Source organism: Epargyreus clarus, unplaced genomic scaffold (genome assembly GCF_041222505.1).
Source record: "Epargyreus clarus isolate Ecla_fem2 unplaced genomic scaffold, WU_Ecla_fem_2.2 ptg000032l, whole genome shotgun sequence".
NCBI classification, from domain to species: domain Eukaryota; kingdom Metazoa; phylum Arthropoda; class Insecta; order Lepidoptera; family Hesperiidae; genus Epargyreus; species Epargyreus clarus.
Window position 1 is genome coordinate 8,201,772 of NW_027332237.1, and position 17,401 is coordinate 8,219,172.

General features: G+C 38.7%; 1 protein-coding gene and 1 long non-coding RNA gene across 2 annotated transcripts; both read right to left on the minus strand.

Moving 5' to 3' along the window:
- Positions 1 to 3,132: 3,132 nt before the first annotated feature.
- On the minus strand, positions 3,133 to 4,346 carry LOC140755190 (uncharacterized). Its single transcript, XR_012103744.1, has 2 exons — positions 3,933 to 4,346; positions 3,133 to 3,754 (listed from the first exon to the last, which is right to left on the minus strand). It is a non-coding gene; the product is annotated as an uncharacterized LOC140755190 (long non-coding RNA).
- A 7,154-nt stretch (positions 4,347 to 11,500) lies between these two features.
- Positions 11,501 to 17,041, minus strand: LOC140754973 (uncharacterized). Its single transcript, XM_073090134.1, has one exon. The coding sequence runs from the start codon at positions 17,039 to 17,041 to the stop codon at positions 11,501 to 11,503; it is 5,541 nt and encodes a 1,846-aa protein (XP_072946235.1).
- Between the last annotated feature and the right edge of the window lie 360 nt (positions 17,042 to 17,401).

Here is a 17,401-nt window from a genome sequence, read left to right on the forward strand (position 1 = left end):
TTCCTTTTCAGAACAAACAATATTGCAAAGTATCATCCTGTCATTCTCCCTTGCAATTTTATATTCTGCTCCAAAAAATGTCTTGCAACTACTACGTTTGTTCACAAACTCCAATATTATGCTTTTAAGGGTATTCTTATAGATAACTACTTTATTTTTTAATTTATATTTTAATAACACGTAATCCACTTCTTGAAAAAAAGCTCTCTTAACAATCGCATAATCAAACGTATTATTCAGCGGTCCTTTATTATATTTAGCCATTGTGAATACTCAGATTACGCGCAAGTTTTTTTAAATCATTGTAAAAAGGCCAATACAAAATTCTATTATTACTGCGTGTTAAGATTTGCTATTTTTCTTTCGTATTGTATTCACACGTAGAATTTGCAAGAAATAAAAAGCTGGTTCTTCACACTTAACTCGTCAATTGTCTCACAAGTACAAAACTACACCGTTAACTTTAAAATTAAATCTAAATAAACTGTAGTGAATATTATAGAAAATATTTCTCTCATTAAAAAGCCGGGCTTGTTCTTCAATGACTCATATATAGTCATACAATTGATAGTATGACAATGACAATTGATAGTGTCATAATATGTCAACATTGTCAACTGTCTGAATCGTGTAACAATATAGGGATGCTGATTCGTATCGATACTAAAGAGCATCGATACGGAAGTGGATCTATCAAAGAGTATAGTAAGCTATATGGATCAATACAAAGCATAGTGGATCAATAATATCCTATTAAAATTGTTTCGTAGGAAATTAATTTGTGTTGAGTCATTTTAACTTAACAGCACTTAGTTTAAACATAAACCAATACAAAATGACACATTTAACATAGGTATATTCCGAGCCAAACTGCTAGTCTGCTGTAAAGCTTTTGCTCACAGATGTACTCACACAATTTGCTATGGCGACGCCAAAGAGTAAAATTGGCGACGCAATTCATTTCTATAATCAGAGCGGACTAGCAATTTTACGCGGACTATACAACTTGTACCAATAGCGAAGTAAACTTAAATTTTAGTGAGTAGGTAAGTCACTTAGTTATATTGGTTTTAAGACGATCTATCACAATTGGGTACTTGACAGTTATAACAATAAAATATGAAATATGTTGGATATGATAGCTTATAAGTAAACATAAATTATGCAGTATTTCGTTTATTTTTTAATACGTTCTAAGTATTTTAATTTTTAAAAAGAATTTTTTGATATTTTATCTGTGGATTTTAAATCCCAAAACGGCGACAGTGCTGCCTCAAATGTCATGTGACGTCACTACATCGAAACCAAACAAGACAAATAATAATTAAATCGTTTGCTGTTAGAGTTGGTTGAGTGTATGTTGTGAACCGAAATGAAGCCATACTATATTAAAGCTGATAGCGTGAACCTGCTTAAAGAATCTCCATATATGCAGTGCAATCAATCAAAATGGATACAAAAACTTCCGTGAGATAACCTATGGAAATATCAAATAAACAACGTAAGTAAAACATTCTTTATATTTACATTTAATCATATTGGACAATTAAAACATTTCTTAACTGACTTCAGACAGAAGAAAGGTTGTCTTCAAGTGATTATTAAGATTTTTTTTTAAATATACTTATATTCTTATGTGAACTGTTTTAAGGTTATTAATTGGTTATATTTATATTTACAGCCGACAATCGTATAGTGACGCCGTTATAGAGTATGTGCAGTTTAAGAGGAAGGCAAGTTTGTGTTTCATGAAAAGTAAAAGTTGTCCTGAACACAAGGTACATCAATGAAAATGAAAATGTGATGACTGTCCTGCCTAGAAGAAGTGAGGAGCCAAAAGTTTCGAAAGTGGGCACCAGTCTGAAATACATAAAGTAAAGTACACGGGAAATAGTACTTCTTTACTTGCGTAACCTACCCAACAAGATGAAGGAAGAAAAGTGACCATACAGTTCCTATTATTGCATTGCAATTTAATTCTGAAAATTACAGTGATAATTCAAATTCAAATATATATCCATTTGTTACGGAAAATAATTTTAGTAATGAAGAAAAGCAGACACGCAAGCAGCACAAAAATTTAGCTTAGGTGATCTGTAGTAATTATTGTAACTGTAACATATGATAAATATATACAAAAGTTCTACTGTGTGTACTCACTAATAGAACCATATAAACCAAATAAACAAAGAAATCGGTTAATAGAATACTAATATTAGCAAATCATGTATTTTTAATTATACAGTCATGTAACTTAATCAGTGCACATGCACCATTAATAATAACACAGTCATGAAATATTTTAATTGTGTCCTATTAATTACAGAATGGGCCTTTAAAATAGAATTCTCATAGACGTCTTATAATTCTATTCTTATCATAGACATCTATATAATATATTAAATATATGAATACTTCCACTTGCTGTTTTGTTTTGATTACGTCCCGTTCCAATGATTTGGAATTGGCTACTTGACACTTTTTGGGAAACTGTTTTAATGAATTCATATACGTATTAAATATGCCTTTCATTGATCATTTTTTTTAAAAAAGGGCTATTTATTAATAAAAAACATATTTTTATTACGGTAAACGGAACGTTACGCCAAAACAGGCGGTCAAGTGTCATTTCGTAGCGTGACGTCAAAACATTGAAAATATAGAAATAAACTTCGACGCTACACATACTTCAGGGGAAATCTTGGGAATTATTTAACTTTTATTAGTACAATTGCAAGAATGTCAAATTACAAGGCGTGTGCAGTGACGATGTGTTCAAGTACGATCGCTAAATATCCTAACAAATTTGCTTATACAAGTTCCTAAACCCAAATCTCATAAACGTTAAAGAACTTGCAGATTCTTATATGTTTAAATCCTCTGTTTGCAAGCAATGACATTTTATACTATCTATGTAAGAGAAGTATTATTGAAAAAAAGGAATAAATTTAGTAACTCTCGAGTGATTCGTCAATTCCAAATCATTGGAACGGGACGTAATCAAAACAAAACAGCAAGTGGAAGTATTCATATATTTAATATATTATATAGATGTCTATGATAAGAATAGAATTATAAGACGTCTATGAGAATTCTATTTTAAGGGCCCATTCTGTAATTAATAGGACACAATTAAAATATTTCATGACTGTGTTATTATTGATGGTGCATGTGCACTGATTAAGTTACATGACTGTATAATTAAAAATACATGATTTGCTAATCTTAGTATTTTATTAACCGATTTCTTTGTTTATTTGGTTTATATGGTTCTATTAGTGAGTACACACAGTAGAACTTTTGTATATATTTATCAGATGTTACAGTTACAATAATTACTACAGATCACCTAAGCTAAATTTTTGTGCTGCTTGCGTGTCTGCTTTTCTTCATTACTAAAATTATTTTCCGTAACAAATGGATATATATTTTTATCACTGTCATTTTCAGAATTAACGTGCAATGCAATAATAGGAACTGTATGGTCACTTTTCTTCCTTCATCTTGTTGGGTAGGTTACGCAAGTAAAGAAGTACTATTTCCCGTGTACTTTACTTTATGTATTTCAGACTGGTGCCCACTTTCGAAACTTTTGGCTCCTCACTTCTTCTAGGCAGGACAGTCATCACATTTTCATTTTCATTGATGTACCTTGTGTTCAGGACAACTTTTACTTTTCATGAAACACAAACTTGCCTTCCTCTTAAACTGCACATACTCTATAACGTCGTCACTATACGATTGTCGGGAAGATCTGTAAATATAAATATAACCAATTAATAACCTTAAAACAGTTCACATAAGAATATAAGTATATTTAAAAAAATCTTAATAATCACTTGAAGACAACCTTTCTTCTGTCTGAAGTCAGTTAAGAAATGTTTTAATTGTCAGATATGATTAAATGTAAATATAAAGAATGTTTTACTTACGTTGTTTATTTGATATTTCCATAGGTTATCTCACGGAAGTTTTTGTATCCATTTTGATTTATTGCACTGCATATATGGAGATTCTTTAAGCAGGTTCACGCTATCAGCTTTAATATAGTATGGCTTCATTTCGGTTCACAACATATTATAAATTCAACCAACTCTAACAGCAAACGATTTAATTATTATTTGTCTTGTTTGGTTTCGATGTAATGACGTCACATGACATTTGAGGCAGCACTGTCGCCGTTTTGGGATTTAAAATCCACAGATAAAAAATCGAAAATTTCTTTTTAAAAATTAAAATACTTAGAACGTATTAAAAAATAAACGAAATACTGCATAATTTATGTTTACTTATAAGCTATCATATCCAACATATTTCATATTTTATTGTTATAACTGTCAAGTACCCAATTGACGAATCACTCAAGAGTTACTAAATTTATTCCTTTTTTTCAATAATACTTCTCTTACATAGATAGTATAAAATGTCATTGCTTGCAAACAGAGGATTTAAACATATAAGAATCTGCAAGTTCTTTAACATTTATGAGATTTGGGTTTAGGAACTTGTATAAGCAAATTTGTTAGGATATTTAGCGATCGTACTTGAACACATCGTCACTGCACACGCCTTGTAATTTGACATTCTTGCAATTGTACTAATAAAAGTTGAAATAATTCCCAAGATTTCCCCTGAAGTATGTGTAGCGTCGAAGTTTATTTCTATATTTTCAATGTGTTGACGTCACGCTACGAAATGACACTTGACCGCCTGTTTTGGCGTAACGTTCCGTTTACCGTAATAAAAATATGTTTTTTATTAATAAATAGCCCTTTTTTCGAAAAAATGATCAATGAAAGGCATATATAATACGTATATGAATTCATTAAAACAGTTTCCCAAAAAGTGTCAAGTAGCCAATTTGACGGGTCTGAGACCGGCACTCGAAGGGATTGAGTTTATCTCTCCTAGAGGTAAGGAAGGCGGCCTCACGCCTACCCAGGCGTAAGGCTCCAGGCCACGACGGAATCCCCAACATGGCGCTTGGTATGTTGTCCCGAGGGGCCCTGGTCGCTCTGACCCGGGTCTACAATGGTATTCTCCGCACTGGCCATTTTCCGACCATCTGGAAACTAGGGAAGGTAATCGTCCTCCCGAAACCGGGGAAAGACCGCCGTCTCCCGGGTAGCTACCGCCCCATAACCCTGCTGTCAACCACAGCCAAGCTGTTTGAGAGGCTGGCGTTGAAACGACTGCGCCCGTTCCTTAATATAAGGGACGAGCAGTTCGAATTCCGCGCTGGCCACTCTACAACGCTACAGCTCACGCGGGTTATCCATCATTTGGCATCCGAGCTTAATTACGGCCGTCACACCGTCGGCGTTTTTCTTGATATAGAGAAGGCGTTCGACCGTGTATGGCACAGTGGGCTCGTGTACACACCTACACCTACCCCGGCGGGGCTGACACGGTTGATAGCATCGTTTCTAAGTGAGCGGCAGTTCTATATTTCGGTCGAGGACGTCGTCTCAGACCCTAGGCCCATATGCGCAGGGAAGCTGCCTCTCGCCGTGGCTCTACTCGCTATACACCAACGACGTTTCCACCCTGCGCGGTCACCTGGAGGAGTGGGAACGGGACGTTATGCTCGCGTTGTTCGCAGACGACAGTGCGTACTTCGCGTCATCCCGCCGAGCTGAACTAGCTGCCGCCAGGATGCAGCGCCTGCTCGACCTACTACCTATGTGGCTGGATAAGTGGCGCATGGCTGTCAATGTCGGTGAGACAGTCGCAATACTTTTCAGGCGCAAGCGTATTATGCCGTCGCCGCTACGTCTCCGGGGAACGGAGGTAGCTTGGCAGACCCATGTTAAATACCTAGGATGTAGCATCGATCGCTCGTTGCGTATGACCCCGCAGGTGGAGCACTCGATCCACCAGGCCCGAGCGATGCTCCGACCGGTGCTTACATCCAGGTTACCGTTACGAACGAAACTAGGTATCTACGAGACCTACAATCGTTCCCGACTCACATACGCGGCGCCGGCATGGTACGCGTTGGTCTCAAGGTCGAACCGGCAGCGTCTCCAAGCGCAGCAGAACCTGGCCTTGCGAGTGATCGTGGGGGCTGGTCGCTACGTCAGGAACGACGTGTTGGAGCGCGACCTTAAAATGCAGTCCGTGGAGGAGTTTGTGGTCCATCTCGCTCGCTCGATGTACGAGCGGGCTGAGACCGGACCACACTCCCACCTAAAGGGGTTCGCGCCCCTTCACGATCGACCACCTGAGGGGCGGCTGCTTCCGCGGGAGCTCCCAGGGTTGGTTTCTCCCTCAGACCATTAGGAGGGAGACTGCCAGCTTGGTAATTTGACCGAGTCCTGTACCCCCCGCTAAACAGCGGGGTTGGTATAATTTTAATGTTGTCTCATTATATTATAATATTATTAATAATATTATATTATTATGAAATAATATTTAAAAAATCCGGGGGGTATTCACCCCCTTGAGAATTTGCCCGGGCAAAGAGGGTACCCTTGAGACGGGTCTCAAGGGTACCCTCTTTGCCCGGGAATAATCCCTATCCACCCCCATATTGCAAACGCCGACGCGGCATATGAGAGACCGGTGGGTATGAAGTCCCATCTTGCTTGTTGCTCACAATTTGACAACAACGTCAACAGAGTATGGTCAGTAAAATAGAGGAATTAAATTATTAGGAACTACACCTTATAAGGTGAAAGCCATAGATTAATAAATTCGTGAGTGAGATATCGTGAAAGTACAGAGTACATCTCTATGTATCCAAAGATATACTTAGAATCGAATGTTATAAATACAGGCTAATGCTATTCAGAGGGAAAATTAAAAAAAAAAGGCGCAAAGAAATATTTTAGGCTTTGTTATGACGCATTTTTAAACTACAGCCTAGTTTCATTTGAAACCTCATACTATACTTCATTTTGTCTATGGCGAGAAAATAGATAAACTTGTGTTTGTAAAGGAACAAGACCATTTAACATACTTATAGGATTAGAAATAATAAGGTTGTGATTAAATTAAACCAGTATTATATTTAAGAACAAATTTTTATTCTCTTAATCATCATATCATTAACGACGCAGCAACACTTGAGTTTCAATCATCACTCCCAACATGAAATTGTCCAATTCTATATAAACTAATTACAAAATTCAATTAGATTATTTCATGATACAATATCATTAAATATCTGTTATAGTATTTTCAGACTTATTAGTTTTATTTGCATTCTCTTAAATAATAATAATTTAATTATTTATCTATAGTTACAAAGACTAATTTACATTTGATACTTAAAAATTTTAAATGTAGAAAGCTGCAATGAGAAATATAACTACAGTCTACTCTTTTGCTTCTCTACAGTCTACTCTTTGCTGTTGTCTTGAGAATGCTTTTGGAGCTATCCCGGACACAGTACATCAGGGAGCTGCATCTTTTTCTCATTATGGTGTAAAAACAATTTACATGAGCTTCTGCAAACATCCCTGATACACTACAGTACCTTGGTAGTCCCATCAGCATCCTGAAACTATATATTCAAGACAAAGTAATTATATTTTGCTGCAACTTCTGCTCATGTTCCACTGCTGATGATAGTTTCTATCCATGAAAAGCCTGAACATACTCCACGGTACTGTGCCAATGTAGAATGCTAGATGAATATCTCTCTGAAGACAATTATATCTCCCTTATTCATGGCACTATAACAATATCTTCAGACATTCATTTCACAAGAATTACATCTGTTAATTAAAATTGGCATTTCGCTCGTTTCTATTACAACTCTTCGACAGCACATAAAATGGCAAATTGCTTGACAAAAATGGCATTCGTATACTTTATACACTTGTTTGTGGCATTGTGAGCAAATGGGAAAATTATTGACCTCAGGTGTAGATCTATTAATTGGTTGAGGATTACTGAGTGGTAATCTGCCAAACAAAGCATGATATGGGCATTCCAAAGGTCCAGTTACTACTTTTGACCTTATGTATGTATCGACTACTTCGCTTGTATTCATTTCCCATTGCACAACATGTGCACCAATCTGCCAGTGTTTGGACTTAGATTTATCAATCCATTCTGTTATTTTATGTGTTACTTTACTTTCCACATTTGCAATTTTATGGTCCTTGCAGTTTATATATGCCTGGGGCAGTTGAAACGGCAACCTAACAGATTCTAAAATCTTCAACACTTTATTGAAAAAATGCCTTGCCTTGAAATCCACATATTGCGGGGGACCAAAATCACAGAATATACTGATCAGTTCATTGGCTACTTCCTCACAGAGTGTCGATTCCAAGGGTCTTAAAAGTATGAAATTTGTATTCCTCTCTATGTATACAAAAATTCGATTCAATCCAATGTTTTCATGGTAAAATATAATGATGCCCATTTCTCCAACTGTTCTGAACCAATGATCCGCCCCACTTAACCCACGAGGTCGCTCAATAGTACAACAACAGTTACATGCCTTAGAGAACAATCTTACTAAGCTTGGAATGATGTTACAATTGGTGAATCTATCATGCATACCACGTAAATGCATACCACGTAAATGCATACCACGTAAATGCATTTCAGCTATCACATCAAACATCTCTTCAATTGATAATATTTGTTTCAATGAAAGCATATCGTATGTCTTAGAAGGCCAAAATATATTGCAAAGTATGTTTCGGCCATTTTCATTAGCTACATAATATTTTATTTTGTAAAACATTTTGTAACCTTTTTCAGTTTTCTGAATGTCTGATATTATATGTTCAGCACTTTTCTTATTAAGTATTACTTTGTTATTCAATTTGTTATTGAGTAGTACAAATTCTAGTTCTTGTTGAAAGGCTCTCTTAGTAGTCTCATAATCGAAATTATCATGTTGATATAAAATTTGTTTTGCCATTTTATATATCGCGAATATGTGCAAAATAGTATTCAGTTTGTAATAGTTCGGTTTTTATCTTGAGGTAACTGGAGATTGTTGCAACATTTCATCTAAATGTTATCCTTTAAACTTTAGCTGTAAAAAGGCTGTAAAATATAGTTAATGTTACGTTTTAATTTTAAATTAATTAACTTATTACGGTGAAAGCTAAAACAATAGTAATCAAAATTTATTGCTATGAATACTAATCTATGGCTATGAAGTTGAATAAATAAAGTAAAAACTACTGTTTTGTAATTTGATGAGTAAAATATTACTTAAAAAATTTCTTTACTTTTCACTTACACGACGAGTACTAATTGTAGTGATTGTAACTTTTACAGATGTCAGTTAGTCTGAATCAACTTTAGTAAACATAAAACAATGCACAAACAAAAAGAAATATTTTATAGTTTCCAGGTTCTAGGCTTCTTCAGTTTATCCAGGGGGGGTACACTTCCATACATTGTGACGTTTTCATTTCGAAGTACGCCATCTATATTTTATCGCGTTACATTTCTATGTTATGTTTAATAAATGTCACGACAGATGTCGCTTAATAGAAAATTTGTTACTAATATATAATTTAACTCTAAAAATAAATAAATTGTACCAAATAATACTTAAAAAATGTATTTACAGCTATTGCAATAAACATGTTATTTAGATATGTCCTTAATTTTTATTAAAAATTATACGATTACAAGTTAAATGGTCAATTTTGCGTACGGGCAAGTACAGTAATGTAATTTTTACGGTTTTGACTTGACATATTCCAATCACAAATATGATGGATGCAAATGCGTGTGCGCGCGTATTTGTTGTTTGCTATAATTTGTGACTTTAATGCATGCACTGCCTGAATATCTCCAGTAAGTGCGTTAAGTTGAGCTACATGTTCCTTCGCCTTGCTGTTGAGTCTTCTAGGTAGTGTTTCCTGTATTTTACGAAAGGACGTTTTGTGCGAAAATTTCAGTTTAGTGCTTTACGATAGGACGTTGTTTTGTGCGAAAAGACGCTGTTTACGTGTTATTTTGTGCGAAAAGGACGCCTTTTAGTTTAGTGTTATTCGTGTTATTTTGCTGGTGTAGGTCAGTCAATAGAATATTGTCAGGAAAGATAAAATACAATGGTAACGACGAAACCAAAATTGTAGCACAAAGTTATTATGACAAACACAAAAACAATAAAAATAAAAAATGAGCTATTTATCAACTTTGACTTTTATTTTTACAACCCCTTTAATATTTTTAATACTTAAGTACAAGTAAAATAAGTATTCTAATAATACCAACATATATGTACACATCTATAGCATAATATGGCAAATACACATATATAGGTACGTATAGAACAACGATTTTATTGCGCGCAACGAAATACAGATGGCGCTTTTAAATGAGATGCATAAATATCCCGCAAGAGGGTACTCTTTTCTCATATATTATTTTACTCTTTGAGTTTATCCCTCTTACATCGTCAAATGTCAATGTCAATTGTCAATATTGTCAAATTTACACAGTGTTGCCAGGTCAGATTTGTAATATTACAGTGCACTGCTGAAAAAAATACAGTAAATCGGCAAGAAAATAGAGTGAATCATAAAATGAAATACAGTGTTTTTAGTCAAATACACTGTAAAATTGTAGTAAACTTGTGGAGTCGTTAAAGGAAATAAAAAAAAATACGATTTCGTCAAAAGTACACCGACGCCCAATAAGCACAACCCACTCAAATAAAGAGTTTAACATAGAGATTAATCATTTTAAATAACACATATGTATGAAATAATTGTATGAATTAAATTAATTGGCTACTTGACACTTTTTGGGAAAGTGTTTTAATGAATTAGTATACGTATTATATATGCCTTTCATTGATCACTTTTTCGAAAAAAGGGCTATTCATTAATAAAAATCGAACTTTATTTACGGTGAACGGAACGTCGCGTTAAATCAGGCGGTCAAGTGTCATTTTGTGGCGGAACGTCATTACACTGTAAACAAACAACGCTTAGAAGAAAATTGAGAGTTATTTAGCTATTATAACTAAAATTTAAATAAATGACAAGTTATAAGACGTGTGCAGTGACGATGTGTACAAGTACGATCGTAAATATCCTAACAAATTTGCTTATACTAGATCCTAAACCCAAATCTCATTAACGTTAAATAACTTGCAGATTCTTATATGTTTAAATCCTCTGTTTGCAAGCAATGACATTTTATACTATCTATGTAACAGAAGTATTATTGAAAAAAAGGAATAAATTTATGTTACGTATAGGCTGCTGGTATATTAATAAAAGACGATATTATGGTTTAAAAGCGGCGCGGGCGGCGGCAGAGCAAGCGTATATATATAAAAGCAGCAATGTGTCGTCCAGTCGAATCGTCCGATCATCCGAAGTGCGCAATTAAAAAAGCGCGGGAAACCGCAGCGGCGCGAATTACCACAGAGTCGATACGGTTTCTTTGCCGCCGTCCTCGTCTGCATCTTTATTATGTTCCACAGATTATTAATACAGGCTCATATTATGACTCATTTATATTTAAGTATTTTAAATATTTTATTTTATTATTTATATTTTATATATTAATCTGTCGTGCACATTCTCCCGCCGTGCATTTCATGCACCTCATTTGTGAGCACGATAACCTTCTTTGTGGCTCTCTTCAGTAGCCCCGACTTCGTCTTCACCTCGACGACCCGAATAACTCCATCCTTTCCAGGATATAAGTTTGTTATTTTTCCCCGGGGCCAGGTATTCCGAGGCAAATTCTCGTCCACCAGCAATACTACGTCTCCAATTTGTGGAAATGGTCCTTGGCTTCGCGGCTCCCGCCGGTTTTGAAGCAACGGCACATATTCACGCACCCAACGAGCCCAAAAAATGTCGGCTAGACGTTGAGTATGCCGCCACCTTTGTCGAGCGTTTAGATCAGCGTCGCTGAAGCTTCCAGGCTGTGGCACTCGAGCTGGACCTCCCAGTATAAAGTGACGAGGAGTTAACGATTCAGGGTCATCTGCAGAGGTTGACACTGGTGTTAAAGGTCTGTTGTTGACCGTGTATTCCGCTTCCAAAAGCAAAGTCAGCAACACTTCTTCCGTTGGGTAGCGCTCATTCAATGTTGCAGCTAGTGCTCGTTTAATCGATTGTACCAATCTCTCCCACGCTCCGCCCATAAATGGAGCTCCGGGTGGGATAAATCGCCAAGTTATTGAACGAGATGTGGCCTCCTCTTTTGTCGCCGTATAGGCAGCCTTCCTCAGCTCGGCATCAGCTCCTCTCAGATTGGTTCCATTGTCGCTATGGATTTCCGTCGGACATCCACGCCGCGCCATCATCCTTCTCAGAGCCATGATAGCGCTATCTGACGTCAGGGATCCTGCCACTTCTATATGCACAGCCCGAGTTGTCAAACAAGTGAAAAGAGCGACGTATCGCTTTTCATGTCGTCGTCCTATTGTAACGCCGCAGGGACCAAAGAAATCGAGACCCACAAAACTAAACGGTCGCTCATGATGGGCGAGTCGGGTCTTTGGATGGTCTCCTGTTAGGGGTGAACTAGGTTTTGCTCGCAGAAGTCGGCATTTTATGCAACTTTTTATTATGCTTCGAACTGTTGGTCTTAAACGCAACACCCATAAACGTGAACGAATTTCGTTTACTACCGTCTCTGCCCCAGCGTGGTGATTAAGTTTATGAATCCATGCGATATACAATCGGGTGTATGAACTTCCACCATCGAGGACCGGTGGATTGCGCTGTTCCGGTGAAATATTTATGGCCAAGTCAATACGCGATCTTAGTCTCATAACGCCTTCTTCGTCTAAATAGACGCTTAACGCTCGCAATTTGCTATCTTTAGCGATTGGCAAGTTTTTTCGAAGGCGGCAAATATCATTATAGAAGTTCTCTTCTTGAGCAGCTTTCCACCAAATCTTCTCTGCCGCTTTAAGGTAAAAGGCTTCGAGAGGCACGTAGCATGGCTTAACAGATGTCGAAGCTGTAGTTCGCGGTTGTTGAATTGGTCGTCGTGATGTCGTCTTCTTCCACAGGTCTTCAACATCTGATCGACGTGTTCTTTTTATAGCGCCTACCGGAGCAACCAGACGCTGGGGGCGACAAAGCTCGATAAATTGAAGAACTCTGCCGGTTGTTCTGACGAGATGCAACCAGGATGAAAATTTCGAGACCAGAGGCAATGCGTCGACGAGGCGCTGAGTTTCATGTGTTGTTGTTGTCACACGTTCTTCCCCAGTAATTGGTGTCACGACAGATTCTGGCTCTTGGGGCCAAGATTCTTCTGAATTATATAAGAAATGCGGCCCATGAAACCATCTATGATTGTGATCAAATTCGCTTGGTGTTCCGCGGGTGGCATCGTCTGCAACATTGAGTGCAGTAGGCACCCAACGCCACTCGCTGACTTTGGTATCATCTTCAATTTCCGCTACACGATGAGCAACAAAGGGTTTATAAGTACGCGGTCCCGCTCTGAGCCACGACAACACTGTGCGAGAATCTGTCCAAAATATTCGGCGTGCTGGTTTTATATCGTGCTCGGTTTCAACAGTGCGTGCTAGGCGACAGCCTAATACGGCTGCTTGCAGCTCGAGACGTGGTACTGATGTTACCTTCAATGGAGCCACCTTCCCCTTGGCCATGACTAATGACATATGGACGGTATTATCCACAGAAACAGATCGCCAGTAGACTGCGGCGACGCAAGCACTTTCACTTGCATCTACGAAGATGTGCATCTCGACGTGCGCTGCATCGGTGAAGTGTGGGTAGCAGCGCTCGATGGCCAAATGGCTCAGTTGTTTCATATGGCGCAACCACTCAAGCCACGCCGCATGTAAATCATCAGGAAGTTCCTCATCCCAATTGACACCTAAACGCCAAGTGTCTTGTAATAAGCGCTTCGCTGGAACGGTGACTGGAGTGACAAGGCCCAGAGGATCGAAAAGCGACATTATGGTGCGAAGTGCTTCTCTTTTTGTTGGTCGCTTCGTTCCGTTACATATCTCGATTGAAACTTTTTTAAGGTTTAAATTAAATGTCAGATGGTCCTCAATAGGTTTCCATACAAGTCCCAAGGTTTTCTCTGTTGTCGGGTTATCTTGCAGCTTTACCTCCTCGTTTCGCCTATTAAGCTCCGATGTCAATTTGGCGAGCACTTCAGGTCGATTCGATGCCCATTTTTGCAGGAAGAATTTTGCACGTTGATGAACATAATCCACGTCTGACGCAACACGAATAGCTTGTTCTACGGAATCAAATGATTGTAGATAGTCATCCATGTAGTGGTTATTGATGATGGCATCCACAGCTTCAGGAAACTGCTGTTGGTGTTCTTTTGCGTTTCTATTTTTGATGTAAATCGCAGTGCACGGAGAGGAAGCTGCGCCAAATATAACGCTGCGCATTCGATATTCTGTAGGTGGTCCTTCTCGTCTGTCTTCTCTCCACAGGAAACGCAACGCATCTCTATCTTCTTCTCGCATGGTTATACGCAGGAACATATCTTTTATGTCTGCTGTTACTGCTACTTGTCTTTGCCGGAAACGCATCAGTACTCCAGGCAGCGACATCAAAAGGTCAGGACCGCTTAGCAAGGTATCGTTCAAACAAATTCCATGACTTCTGGCTGCAGCATCCAATACGATTCTTGGCTTGGGCTTCGAAGGGTTTATCACCGGAAAATGTGGTAAGTACCAAATGCGGCCAGGGCGTGGTGAAGAAGTCGCTATCTCAGCATACCCGCTATCAAGAAGATGTGCCATCTGCTCGTTGTACTGCCGTTTAAGATTGGCGTCTTTGTCAAGCTTTCTCTCTATGCCTTCGAGGCGTCTTATCGCAGAGTTCTTATTATTGGGGAGCACCACGTCGTCATTACGCCACAGCAAACCAGTCTCAAATTGTCCGTTGGGCAACCGACGACTTCGCTTCTCGAGTATACTTATGGCGCGTTCGTTCGGGTCATTCTTAGGATGCTTAGGTTCGATTCCGATTGCATCGAGGTCAAAAAAGTTCTTCATAAGATCTTCTATTCTTTCCTCCTCTTCTTCTTCATTGTGGACTGTAATTTTCGACACGAAATGAACTCGATGCGTTTTATCTCCACTGGGGCCATGAAGCACCCATCCGAGCTCAGTGAATGAAGCGACTGGCTGACCTCGTGTTCCACACTTAACTGACCGCGATACTATGAGATGCCAGTTATCCTGGCCGATCAGAAGTGTGGGTGTTCCACGATTACATATGAGGTCATCGGAAATTTCTTTCAAATATTTGAACTTGTCCAAATAATCTCCGTCTATAGCTTGAGGTGAAAGATGTAGATTGTCGATAGTGCGCGCTGTAAGCTCATGTTCCTTGTGAGCGTGCTTTCCGGTGATGAGCAACGACACCCGTCTTGAAGTGTTTGCGCTCACTCGAGCTCCAGCCACACCCTCAATGTCGAACGGCTCTGTTGGCCCAATTGCTCCAACATCCTGAGCTATACTTTCCTCAATCAAGGTAACTGTAGATCCCTCATCTAGAAGGGCAAATGTATCTAAAGTACCTTTAGGGCCTTTTATGGTTACAGGGACAATTTTCAAAAATGTTGTTTCCAAAGTCTTAGGCCGAGTTGATGTTACCACGGCTAAATCGGAACCACTCTCTTTAGTGTACTTCTCCGGTTTAGTGCTATGTAGAAGGGGATGATGCGAACCTTTACAATCCTCAATCCCACATGCCTTATAGCTACATCGGTGCCGCAAATTTCTTTTATTCAAGCACCGAAAGCAAATGTTAAATTCCTTCGCTCGTTCCCATCTGTCACTAACTTTTAAATCTTTGAAGGTCTTGCAGTCACGAATCTTATGATCCTTCTGGCAAATAGGACAATCTGGTGCGTTCACTGGCTTTCGAGAGGTCGAGCGTACTATCGGTTCTGATGACGTGGTAGTGTAAGACCGGTGTGGTTTCTTCTGAGTTGAAGGTGAACGATCTCTGACATTCTCTGCTGGTGCATAACGACTACAAAGTTCAGCTTCTCTCGACAAAAAATCTGAGATTTTGATAAGATCAGGTTCATCTTCTGGTCTTGTCGAAGCATAGTCGTACCATCGATATTTTATAGCGGGCGTTAATTTATCTACGACTGCTCTAATCGCTTCTGGGTTATACAAGTAATAAGTTTTCTTCAAAGCTTGTACGACGGCTACGATGTTATTAATGCGACTGGCGAAGACACATATGTCTCGAGGGTTATCTGTTAGTCGAGGAATAGTTTTAATCTTCTCCATCTCTGCTATGACTAACGCGTCCGGGCGCCCAAATCTTAACTCTAGTAGGCGCATCACTTCGTCCGGTTCAGTCTCCGCGATAAATAGCGATATCGCTGCTTCTCTGGCCACACCCCGTAAACATCTTCTTAGTCGTATCAAGTTCTCAGTCTTAGTGAAGTGACCATTGGTATCTCGGTATGCAGCTCTAAATGCTAGCCATTCATTGCTAGCACCACTAAAGGATGGTAAGTCTTGAACATATTTTGATAGTGGGTGCGATGATGTAGCTCGCGCGACCTCATTTAAAGCAGCGGCGAGCGCTGCCACATCTATCATTTGCGGGTCGTGAGATGGTATACGTCGGTCGGTGAACTCCGCCGGGTACAACTCAGTATCATTTTTTCGATTGGTAGTATAAATATCTTGACCCACGGGTTCGCCTATCTTTGGTTGCGGTTCTAGCCAACTCTTAATAAGAAAAGACTTATCTTTGTCTGCATCGGGACCACTTTCATGATCATCAATAACGGTAGACTGTGCTTCGATCCTGGCTACTTCAGCTTCAGCAAGTGCAGTGACCGCGCGCGCTTCTTCTAGCTTTGCCTTGGCGAGTCGTTCTAACGCTTCAGCGCGCTGAATGCTCTTCTTAGAGCATGCTGACTCGTTTGATCGGCTTTGCAACGACTCGTTACTCTTTTTACCTCGCGTTTGTGTCATTGGAGTACTTGGTATCCCTATTGGCGCGTCTACTTCTCGTGCTGATTGTGGTTCAGTGACCGGGTTCGATTCAGGTGGAGCTGGCTTGATCTTTATACCTCTACGCTTAGAGGATATTGACCTCGTTATTGGCATTTTATTTATATTATTAACTCAACACTTCACTACACTATACTCGAATAAACAACTAATTGATACGCAACACACACACACACACATGAATACAACACAATTATATTAACACCACAATCACACCCGATATAAGTATTAAATTCACAATCACAATTACACATAAACAATAATTTAACGCGTAATACACGAACTCACTTTTAATACACGAACTTTATATACTTACACGTTACTTTAATACACGTTACTCACTACTGATATAATACACTACAACTAAAATACACTTCGCTCGCCACATAATTATTAATGTCCTTTTATTGACAACGAACAAACGAACACCAGTCACTTATGTCTATATTTCTATTA

What these genes read in the sequence shown, in the direction of transcription:
- LOC140754973 (XM_073090134.1), bottom strand. Translation starts at nt 17,041, where the DNA reads ATGCCAATAACGAGGTCAATATCCTCTAAGCGTAGAGGTATAAAGATC.